This window comes from Canis lupus, chromosome 33, assembly GCF_011100685.1.
Source record: "Canis lupus familiaris isolate Mischka breed German Shepherd chromosome 33, alternate assembly UU_Cfam_GSD_1.0, whole genome shotgun sequence".
Lineage (NCBI taxonomy): Eukaryota > Metazoa > Chordata > Mammalia > Carnivora > Canidae > Canis > Canis lupus.
This window is the reverse complement of record NC_049254.1, coordinates 24577945-24589588: the sequence shown is the minus strand read 5'-3', so window position 1 is coordinate 24589588 and position 11644 is coordinate 24577945. Positions and strand designations below refer to the sequence as shown.

Below are 11644 nucleotides of genomic sequence, written 5' to 3'. Positions count from 1 at the left end.
GGGAGCTCGCCTGCCCTAGAAATCATGTGTTTTCTGCTTTTCCAGAAACTGTAAAACTGCAGTCAATTTTACAAAAGCAGATTTTTACCAAAGAGGTCCCTCTGCATCTCCAGCCCTCCATCAGTCTTAGGGGATAGAGGGGCAGTCCCGGCTTCCCAATGTTACACAGCAAATTGTCCAGTTCCGCTTGGGGCTGTTAGGTACCACAAGAGCCATTGAGCAGGTCTTCTTTTATTTATTCTGGGGTGGAGTACCTGCAGGTCCGCTGTCCTCGCAGATCTAAAGCCAAGGCCCCCCTTCCAGGGCCAGCCCGGAACAAAGCTGAGATTTTCCTTTCCATCAGCCGCACTCCAGCTGCTATCCCAATGGACTGTGAACCTGCGTGGGGAATATGGGTGCTCTCTGGAACCCCCTAAAATCCACAACAGTAGGCACTCGACAAACCAATGAATATGAAAAGTTCCGAGGACAATGACAACACTGGCCTGACTTGAGCAAAGGGAGTCTATTAAGTGCTTGAAGTACAGTTAGATAAAGAGGTTGGCCCCAGTAATGGAAGACTTTCAAGAAAGTTGGAGAGACTGGATGCACGTGGAAGAAGAGCGCTGCACCAGGGGAGGGGGAAGAGCCTGAGAAGACAGTGTCTAAATCAGGTAGAGAAACGACGGGTGCAGTGGAGACTTAGGGGAAGAGCGCCCGGGGCTGGAAAGCAACCAGAGGTGGTTTCCAGAATCCCCGAGTGAGGAAGGATGGAGCTCTGGCCTACTACCGAGGTGGAAATGGGAGTGGCGGTGAGTGACTTTTCCCTCACAGGGGAAAAGTGCCAGAAAAGTGACAGCAGGATCTGGGAAGTGGGGGGGACCGTTCTGATGGCGTCCCCCGACCCAGGTGGGCGGGCGGGGCTGTTAAATCTGAGCTGCCACGTGGACAGTTCTCAGCACCGGGGACCCCAGGCACGAGCCGCTGCGAGGGCTTCGGGGAGTTCACACCTTCAGAGGCAGCGTAGGTTTGAGGGCCCCTGGGGTGACACCGGTGCAGACGGGAAGCCGGGACGGGAGCGCACCTGGGATGACAAGGGTGGGAGCAAGGGCACAGGTGATGGGGAGGAGGGGGGAGCACGAAGGGAGGAGGGGGCCTCCGCTCCCGGACCTCGGGGAAGGACGGGGTGAGGGTGCAGGCGAACGCCGGGGTCCAGACCTTCTCGGCAGAGGGGTCCGGCTCCCACCTGTCCCCCAGGAGGCTCGCGGTGCAAGCGGCGCGCGGGCTGGCGTTCCGGGCCCTGCGCGCTCCTCCTCGCGCTCGCTGGGCGCGGACGCCCGGGTTCCGGCGCCGCGGGCTCTGCAGCCACCAGCCGCGGGGGGGCGCCCTGCCCCCCCTCCCCTCCCCTCCCCTCCCCTCCCCCTCCCCCTCCGCCTGCACGTCCCGGGGGCCCGAGCACAAGGCGATGGGGCGGCGCCAGGACGCACGCGGGCTCCCCAGAGCGAGGGGCGGGGAGGCCGCTGCTGCAGAAGGGGGAGGAGACGGGGAGGAGCTGGGGGGCCGGCAGTCGGGAAGGAGGGGTCTTAAGGGGCGGCGAGCGCAGGTCGGCTTTCCTCGGAGGCTGCCGCGCCGCGGAGCTGCCAGCGTCCCCCGAGCTCGCCGCAGCCGCCCTGGCCCGCGCCCTCCGGAGACCCCGGGACGGGACCACGGTGAGCGCGGGCGCGCGGGGCGGGGGCGGCCTGCGGGACCCCGCGAAGTTTCCCGGGGGGCGGGGGGGCCGGCGCCTTCAGCCTGGCTGCTCTGTCTTCCGCAGATGTGGACACGTTGGCTCGCGCTGGCGCTGGTGGCGGTCGCCTGGGTCCACGCCGAGGTAGGGGAGCGGCCGCGGAGGTGGGAGGTCGGGCTGCGGCGCCCCGCGGGGGAGGGCGCCCCGGGGACCCCCCCCCATCCCGCCCCATCCCGCCCCACACCCCGGGCTGGGACTGGGAGTTTCCCGGCGTGGGGCGAGGGGGCGCTGCGAGCAGAAATGCTACTTGCGAAACTCCGACCTCCGGGTCGGGAAAAGTAGTTGGGGCCCCAAGCGGGAGCCCCGCGGCGGCGGGGGTGGAGGGAGGGCGGGAGGGGGAGACGGGGCGGGCCGCAGCCGAGTCCAAAAAGGCGCCTTGCAGTTCTTTCCTTGACTTAAGAGGAAATCGAGAATAGTTGGGGGCTTTTTGCTTCCCAGGCTGACCCCTCTGGGGAAAGGAGGGGGGAAGAGGGTGGTGGTGGGGAGATTCTTCTTTAGGGCGGAATGCTTTTTCTTTTTTCTTTTCTTTTCTTTTCTTTTCTTTTCTTTTCTTTTCTTTCTTTCTTCTTTTTCTTTTTTTTTTTTTTATAAAGTAAGATTATGAGTCCCAGAATTTTTTTTTCCCTTCCTTTGTAAAGTGCCCTCGGATCTTGTGTTCCTATCAGGGCCATATAACAGCCTTTTAAACATCTCAGTTTCCCCTTAATCCAGCGTTGCGCAAGTGTTAAGAGGTCCATTGCTCTGCTCTTTGGGGGGCTCTGCGTTTCCAAAGTATTTCAGCGCTTTTTTTTTTTTTTTATGGGGGGGTAATGTTTTCCTTTCAACTTCAGTGACCTTCCTGAGACACTACAAACAAACCAACAAACCCTGCACTCACAAGCCCCTCCATTAACTCAAAGGTTTATGGACAGAAAATAAACAATTCCAAATTCCCTGGGCTCCAGTCTCCAGAAGAGTGAGGTCAGAAACCAAACATTTGATAATTATGGCAGGAAATGTGGAAGGAATTAAAAAGCATGAGGGAGAAGAAATGGAATGTACATTACAAAAGAAATAGCTCCCTGGTGGGTGGTTATTCTCCCTCTTTAGTTTTTTTTTCTTCATATTACAGTTTAGCCCCACCCTTTGCATCACAGCTTGACTCTGCCCAGAAAAAAAAAAAATCATAAAAGCCTGCAAGGTCTTCCTGAGTTAAAAAAAAAAAAAAATACACTTCTCTTACTCACCTCATTGATACATAAACTCTCACTTAATTCACTACTATACTACTGGTTGCACTGGAAACACAGGCTCACTATGAAATTTTCAAAATAGCTAGTGTTTATGTACTTTATGTTGTGATAAACCTCATTTTAATGATGGGGAAACTGAGTCAGAGGTTACATAATTGATCCAGTGCCCTAAGCTGTTCAGTGGTAGGGATAGGGATCTGAACCCAAATAGTCTGGCATCATACCCCAGGTTCTTAACCGCTGTCCCACAGAAGGAGTTCACATTTGGTGCGCTTCTTACATAGAAGACATTGGATTGCGTGGATCATTTCTTTTAAATCTTCCCCAACCCTATAAGGTCAGTTTTGTTATCCCCGTTTTACAGAGAAGGAAACAGGTTTATGGGATTAGGTAACCTGCCCAAAGTCACACAGCTAGTGAAGAAGGACCTGAATCGAGCTCCCTCAATGTTTGGGGCCCATCTTGAACTGCAGATCTGCTTCTCCTGCGTTTTGTTTTCCAGGGTTTGAATTTGAGAGAGGATCTCTTCACTGGCTGATTTAGCCCTGGCTAAGGAACACCCTTCCATCCCTGCTGTGGCCCTCAAAAGGCAGCCACAGTCCAGTGATGGATGAGGTGAATCCCCGGTTGGTTTTATGGTAGGCTTAGGAATTGCCAGCTAGTGTGTGAAATCACTCAGCGGACTGGAATGCAGATGTGAGGTAGGAGGCTATTGGTTTCCACACCATGAGTTTGTAGGCCCAAGGCTGTGGGACCCAAGGCCCAGGATCTATTCTAGGCAGTCCGTACCACACCCCTCGCCCCTATCAGCATTGCAGGGAAAAGTTCTGCTCTCATAGGAAGCTCCCCCAGCAGCAATTTCCTGCTTCAGGTGGAAGAGCAGAGAGTACTCCCACCAAATTCTCAGACAAAATCAAGAGGTGCTGAGGCATGAAAACTGAGAGTTGGTGCAGAAAGTAGGCTTGGAACTCAGGGTACCTGAAGAGTGAGGAGGAATAGGTATGATCCAGGTTACATTTCATGGCTTCAGTTATTAAGGATTATCCTTTTTTTTTTTTTTTTTTAAGATTTTATTTATTTATTTGAGAGAGATGGGAAGAGTAAGTGGGAAGGAGAGGGAGAGAGAATCTGAAGCAGACCCTGTGCTGAGTGCAGAGCCAGACTCGGGGCTCAACCTCACCACCACAAGATCATGAACTGAGCTGAAACCAAGAATTGAACACTTAACCGACTGAGCTGCCCAGGTGCCCCCAGGATTATCTTTTAATAAACCCAGTCTCTTGATGTCTGGCCTGAGTAACACAGGGCAAGTTTTTAATTGGTGTTTAATAATAATATATCTTTAATTCTTAATGAAAAGGTAAATTAGCCCTAGCAAATTGAATATCATTTTAAGCCTTTTATCTTGTAATTGTGCTTGCAATAGAATTTTTTCTTCCTTGCTAACCGTAAGAACATACGGCAAAGCCAAATAATGATGTTTACAGCCTTTATCGATACGAATCCACATTAGTAGACTTTAGGGCTAATGTACAAATATTGTTGGATTTCTTTAAAAATTGAAATTTAGAACATAAACTTAGTTTTCCTGGTGCTTTTTGGTTTAATACAAGTATTCAACTCAACATGTTTTTTTAAAAAATGTGATTCCCTGACAAATCATGTTGATACTGGAAGGAGCCAAGCCTTTGCAATAGTAGACCTCCAGAATCAGAGGTGTCTCAAGCTTGGGAAAAGGTGGTTGTCATCGTTATTAATGCCAGTCTGTAAATCCTGTTCGGTTAGCTTCAAGAAACTATTAACAAATCTCATTAAGGAAAGTGTTATATTTTGAATGTTTTCCATGGTCTCTTAGTTACTTGGCACTACTTGCCTTTTTGATTGCTTCCTCTCTCTCTTACTTCCTCTTTGTCTTAATACTCTTACCACCAATGCTTGCCTTCTGGCAGCCTCCCACAGAATTCTGCTCCACCCACCTGAGCTCACTCCGAGGCCCCTCACAGTCTATGCTTGAGAGTGGGTGTCGGGGGAGTGTGGCACAAATCTGTTGAAGAACATGTGTTAGCATCTGTATGGGTGGCAGTAGCTTGAGGGAGTGCTTCAACTAACAACAGGGCTACCCCTTTTCTAGATTCAGTCAGGAGGGCGCTGTGTGGGCTTGTTCATTCTCCTTCACCCATGCCCCTCCCACTGAGAATTACTGCAGCCCAGTGAGGTGTTGACGGAGGCTAGGAAAGTGACAGTCAGGCCTTGGAGCATGTGCCCTTGAGTCTCAGTAGGAGAATCCAAGTCCATTCTAACATGGCAGGCTGAAGGGGACCCTATGGCCCATCTGCCTGCTTCTGAAAGAACCTTGGCAAGCACCCAAGCACACTTCCACTCTCCCTTGGTGGTTGTCTCTGCTATAGCACTCTGATTGCCGGCATTCCAGGTCTATAAATTCACCATGATAAGTTGCATATGCAGGGAACTGATTCACAGATCAGAGCACTCATTCCAGTAAGGAAAAACTTGACCCACGAACTGTGAGTGCATCACTTAAGACAACAGTAACAAGAGTAATAACAATTACACAGCTAGATGAGAAGATTATTAGGTCATTGTCCCTCTGAAGCCAGATTTCTCATTTACACCCTATTATCAACGTCCAAGTTAATCAACCAATAGGGATTTTATTGGCTGATGTGGGATCTCCTTTATGTCCTTTAGAATTATTCTAATGGTGGATTCGGGGAAACTTAGAGTCTGACCCACATCCTCTGACTTCTTGGAGCTGCAGCAGAAATAGGATTTTAATATCCATCTTGTACATTAACCACTAGGATAATATCTTGTTTATTTATCAATTGGCTGATAAACTACTAGATGTGATTCTAAAGACCATTGTTGGAAATTAGAATGTTAAAACATAGCAAGGACTCTGCAGAATAGCCAGAACAGATAGGTAGGCACCCTACAGACTAAGGCCCTGGCAGCTGGAGATGTAGAAAGAGGACCTATTAACAATTCCCATAGAAGTCTCTGGATTGGGTGACAGAAAGCAAGAGTCCGTTCTCAAGCTCAAAGGAGCTAGTTGGGGAGGAGATCGAGGGTCATGGGCTATGATGGATGTAATGTCCTGGAGAAGAAAATAAAGTCTTCAAAGTCAGTGAGTTGGAAAGATGTGTTTCTAGGAAACCAGAAAAAGTAAAGAATGAACTATAAATACCAGTGGTCACATAGCATGAATTGAAAATGTCAGTGTCGCTTTCGTACTCCTCTTCAAATACCTGGACATCAAGACAAAATTTCTAGCAGCCACCAATAGAATTAACATAATGATACCAGCTCTTAGAGGATTGGAAAAAACCTTACACTGAGATGGATTCATTTTGTAAGCCAGGTGATTAATGTCATGCAGGTCAAATGCATAATTTTTGCTAAGGTGTTGTCTTCTGCCTGTGACTTGGCGTGGGTGCTCTCCCTAGGAGTGAGTCATTAACAGCACAGGCCTTCTCTTCACAGGGCCCATCAGGTGGTGTCCCTGCCAGGGGCTGAGCATGCCCTACGCACAAGGCAGAGTCATGCATGAAGTGCAAGGCATGGTCTCTGCCCTCAGGTTGCTTACAATCTAATGATGGGCCAGATGCTTTAAACCATGGCAGCTGTAATATTATTATAATTACATGATGAACAAGTATCTGTACTATTATAATTATTGCTTTTTTCACATTAACATAGGTCTTCCCTTGATTTTTAATGTTTCTTTTACATTAGTACAGTGCACAAATCCTTAAGGTACAGCTCGGTGAACTTTCACATGTGGATACACCCGTGTAGTCACCACGCAATCAAGACTGAGGGAGTTTGGTGCAGAGAGTAGGCTGTGAACTCATGGTGTGTGTAAACAGTTCCAATGAGAAGAGTGAGGAGTAGATATGATGAGAGTTACATTTTATCACTCAAAGATTATGATTTAATTAGTCCAATCTCTTCGCGTCTGGCACTAGTAATATTCGGCAAGCTTTTAATTCATGTTTTAACAATAAATCTTTAGTAACTAATGAAAAGGCAAATTAACCCTCTCCATATGATAATTACAATTTTGATATTACTGTAAGCATTGCAGTTTGTAGTTAACTGTGCTTCTAGTAGAAAACATACAACAAACACAGTTAAATACAGTCTTTATTGACATGAATCCATTTTAGCAGACTTTGGATCAGCTTTGGGGGAGCCTGACTTGGCTATTTTGCAGATGGATATTCCAGGGCTCAATAAAATCTACAGTGAGAAACTAAATCAAGGAAAGAAACTCAAATAATGCTTTTTGACCGCTTTGCCCTGGCCATTATTACTTTCAGAGGGACTGTATAAGATGTCCATTATATTATTTATGATAGCTAAAAACTTAAAATCTGCGTATCCAACAACAGGAGAAGAGTTAAGAGTTAACAACAATACGTGCCACTAAAAGTCGTGTTTACAAAAATTTTTAAAGTTCTGACAAATGATTGATTTCATTTGAAAAGCAGAACACCCTCTACTCTGTGCATTATCTTCACAACTGTGTACAAACTTACAGAGAAGTATAACAAAATGTCTTAAAATCCATCTTGAGGATTCTTGTGACCCCCTTTCATTTTTTAGGAGGAATTTACCCTCCTAATATATGCTATTCTATTTAAATTTTTTAAATTGAGTTATTTTCTGATAAAATATTAAAAAAATATGCTCATGAAAAGCTTACAGAATATAGAAAAGACTAGAGGAAAGAGTAAAATTAACCATAATCCCACCACCACCTAAAGATAAATCAACCCCTTCATCCCTCCTTTCAGAGAAATTATCAATCGACAGATGTAGATGGGGTGAGCCTACTAGACACTGTAGGCAATAAAAATAAGTATCTCACAACCCTGGGACACAAATGGCTGCAGCAATGATACAAACATGGCATGCGTGTCACTACTGCCCTCTCTCTTACCCATGAGAGACATTGCTAATCAATCCTAGAATTCTGTCCTCCTGAGTCTGGAGAAGGGCTGAAAATCCTCAATCACTAGCAATTAGTTAGTCTGTATGTGAGATAAAAGATATTTGCCATTCCTTCTGGAAACATCAATCCAATCTGACAAACACTGGTGTATCTTTTAGCAAAAGTAAGGTGATTAGAAGGCAGAGTTCGGGACTATGTGAAACAAAGAAAACTTGGGGCGTTAAGTGGTATGACTAGGGTAGTGAATAGATGAAAATGTCAACCAAAAAAACACCCAGCACTTTATTCCTGGCCCAAGCTTTTAACTTCTCTAGGCAAATTCGAACATCTAAAAGTGAGCCAAACCCTCTAATGTTGGCCATCAACAAGAATATGATAATGAGAATTTTCTTGGCTGTTCTGATGGAGTAAACAGTTGTTCTTGCTAAGGCTCTACGCGCTGCTGCTGTCATAGATAACAGCCCCTGCATTAGCAGCCATCTGGCAATAACTTGCTAATAGAAAGCTCTTTGGGTAGTTGGAGTACAAAATATATCCTATAAATCTGCATTTTCTGCTGTGGTTGGAGGATTTCCATGAAATCTCTTCACAGACTTTTTATGTGCTCATTTGGAAGCCGTCACCAATAAGCTATTCCCAGGATTAAGTCTGAATTTATGACCCTTAAAATGTTCCCTGAATAATCCGGACACTATTTTTGACCAGCTTAACTGTTGCCCAAACAAGTCATGTGACACATGGCAAAAGCCATGACATGTTGCAGGCCCTGATTTATACGTTTGTGTGTCATGGGTTATTGGCTTGAATTGGTATAAGGAAACTGCCTCTCCGTCTTTTTATCTTGCTCAAGACTTAAAATTTTTGTGTCTGAGGTAAAATTAGTCTTTTCCCCACAGTCTTTCATTCTATCGTTCAAGGATAGTAAATGAGGGTAATTTATTGATCTACACAAGTGCCAGGCATTATGCCAGTCTCTTTACACATATGTTGCTATTGAGAACAGTGTGGAACTACAAGGCAATACCATGTTCTGAAGGAATTGCTGTTACCATAGCTGCTGTTCAGCTCAAATGGACCTGACCATATTTAGGGGCCAGACTTATGGCTTTCACAGAAATTACCACCCCTTCCTCACCTCTTGCCGCCAGCCCGGAAAACCGTGAAATGCAGCAGTGGGATGGACACCTTCTCAGAACTTGAGAGGCTCCACTGGAGTTGGGGCCATTTACAGCCTGACCCCCTGATTGGCCCATCCAGTAGGTGGCAGCTCTCTGCGTGGAAATTGTGTCCGTTGCTGGAGTGCTGATGGTTGTCTCTTGCTTCCCATGTTTACGTCACTCAAGCCTTTACGAAGTCCCTCTCTTCATTCTCTTCTCTTGTTTGCGTATCTGGGTATTTCCAAGTCTTATCTCTGATGCTGGCCCTGCTACAATACCTCCTCATTAAGAAGCACATTATAAAATAATGAGAGTCCTTGACTTCAGAGTCCTTCTCTGCCTCTAGCCACATCTCTGAGCAAGGGTTTTGGGTAATGGTCTGGGTGTGAATTTTGCCCTTGTTTAGATATGAGACCTTGTGCAAGTTCCTTAACCTCCATGAACTCACTTTCCTCATCTGTTAAATGGGAACAGTGGCCATCTCTCTGCCTGTCTATCCGATTAGATAATGGAAAAGTTTTCCGCTATTCATGGAACCAAACAAGACATAAAATGCCCCTTATCAGCCCCTATAAGGCACTAACAAAGAATGTTTTCGACTCTGTAATGATTTCAATAAGAGAATCCTCAATTTACATACTAACATCCACTAGGCATCATCTATATTTGTACACCTGTGTGCTGGTTCAGGTTGTCACTGTATTTCGTTTACTGATTTATTCTTGAGAGGAATTCTAACATAACGGTATAGGGCTGGACCTTGAAGCTAAATTACCTAAATTCAAATCCTACCACTGCCGATACTAGCCCTGTGAGTTGGGGGAAGTTACTTAACCTCTCTGGATCTGTATCCTCATCTATAAAATGGGCTTACTATGGAGTATTTACTCCATGAGGTAAGCTGTGAGAATTGAAAAAGCTCTACACGTAAAGCAGTTGGAAGAGTAGCTCAGCACATAGAATGCAGTGTTAGTTATGATCATCATTCTTGTGGCATCTATTTGTTGGAAGAGCTCCAAAACCCTGGGGGGCCGGTGGGGATGGAGATGGAGGGTGTGTACGCACACCCATGTCTTGCAGGAAACTCTCCTTGCCCTTTTATGCTCTCCAGAGATTAAGAATCGTCTTCTTTTTAAAAGACAACTAGGATATCTATTTCAGGATGCTTTGACACCCAGAATTTGTATCAGAACCCTTGCTTTTACTGAGCCAATCTTGCTTTCAAACTTCGAGATAGTGTTTCCCCTGTGAAGCCACAACCCTATCATTCCTGCAGGAAAAGAACTAGGTATTCTTTGAGCACCTTCTGTGCACAGGCAGTGGGCTGTGCCAACCAGCACAGGTTCTCCCTGAAGGTAGAAAGGGAAGAAGAGGAAAAGCAGAGAAAAGAGAGACTAAAGCTCCTGGAATTCTTTTTTCCACATTCAGTTTTTCTCTCCCCTATGTCTCTCCTTACATGTGAAGGTGGCCAAGAGATATCTTGGATTTTTTATGGGATGGTCATTTTCGTGTATTCTTACTATAGTCCCTGTAGCACACACCTGTTACTGGGCCACAAATTCTAAATTTGGGGCTTGGAAAATAGGATCAGGCAAAGGAATAGAACTCTTTGCTTTCGTTGCTTGAAAAATAAATACCTACTCTCAAAGACAGGGTAGGGAAGTATTCCTGGAGCAGGCTGGGATTTGTCCCTTTGGGAACCAAGGCAACGCTCTAGGTGTTTTGCATACAAACCTTGAGTCCTCTGCTGGCTCTGCTGTGTCTGGCAGCCAGCCCTGATGGCAGCCTATATGGTCACTGATCCCAAGCCCCAGAGCTGGATCATTATTGCTCCCCGTGTCACTCTTTACTCTCCCCAGCATCCTTCCCTTCTAGCTTCCTGTGTCTCCTTTTATGTCTCCTCTCCCTCCTCCACCATTACAGAGAAGTCATCTTGTAGTGTTCGAGCTGCATCAGCAGCTGTCAGAACATCCACAGACCACCAGGTTCACATCTTACTCAGAGAGAAAGCTGCACAAAGTTTGCATGCAGTATTTTGCTTCACCCATCTGGGACAAAGTAAAATTTCACAAAGGTACAAAGTTAACTCGAGGAACAAAAGTGAAAAGTATCACAAGCCTGTTCTCCGTCAGGCACTGAGTTAGTGCTGGTTAAGACATAGACCCTGTTCCCAAGAATCCTGCAGTCCAGTGGGGAAGACAGACAGAGACAGAGGCTCAGAGGGATCCAGTGGGGTAGGTGCCAGGGCGGGCCCGGGGCCTTAAGCCAGCACGAAGCGAGGGGTTCTGGGGAGGCCTCTTGGAGGCCTGCATCCTGGGAAATGAGTGGTGGTTAGCCAGACGACAGCAGGAGGAGAGAGAAAGCTTGGTCTTATTTAATTCTCACAACCTGATAGACGTTATTATAATCTTCATTCTTCATCAATGAAGAAACCGTAGCTCAGAGAATTCAGTTAGTTACTCAAAATTACACTGTTTTTGGTTTGTTTTCAACGTCACTTTCAAAAATAAGA

General features: G+C 46.4%; 1 protein-coding gene across 1 annotated transcript in view; it reads left to right on the top strand.

Annotated features, from left to right (window-relative positions):
• The first annotated feature begins 1517 nt into the window (after positions 1-1517).
• FSTL1 (follistatin like 1) overlaps positions 1518-11644 on the top strand; it is a 52722-nt gene continuing 42595 nt past the window's right edge. Inside the window, exons 1-2 of the mRNA XM_038582959.1 lie at positions 1518-1688; positions 1793-1849. Coding sequence (XP_038438887.1) covers positions 1793-1849 — 57 coding nt within the window. The 5' untranslated portion in view covers positions 1518-1688. The remainder of the gene's footprint in view (positions 1689-1792; positions 1850-11644) is intronic.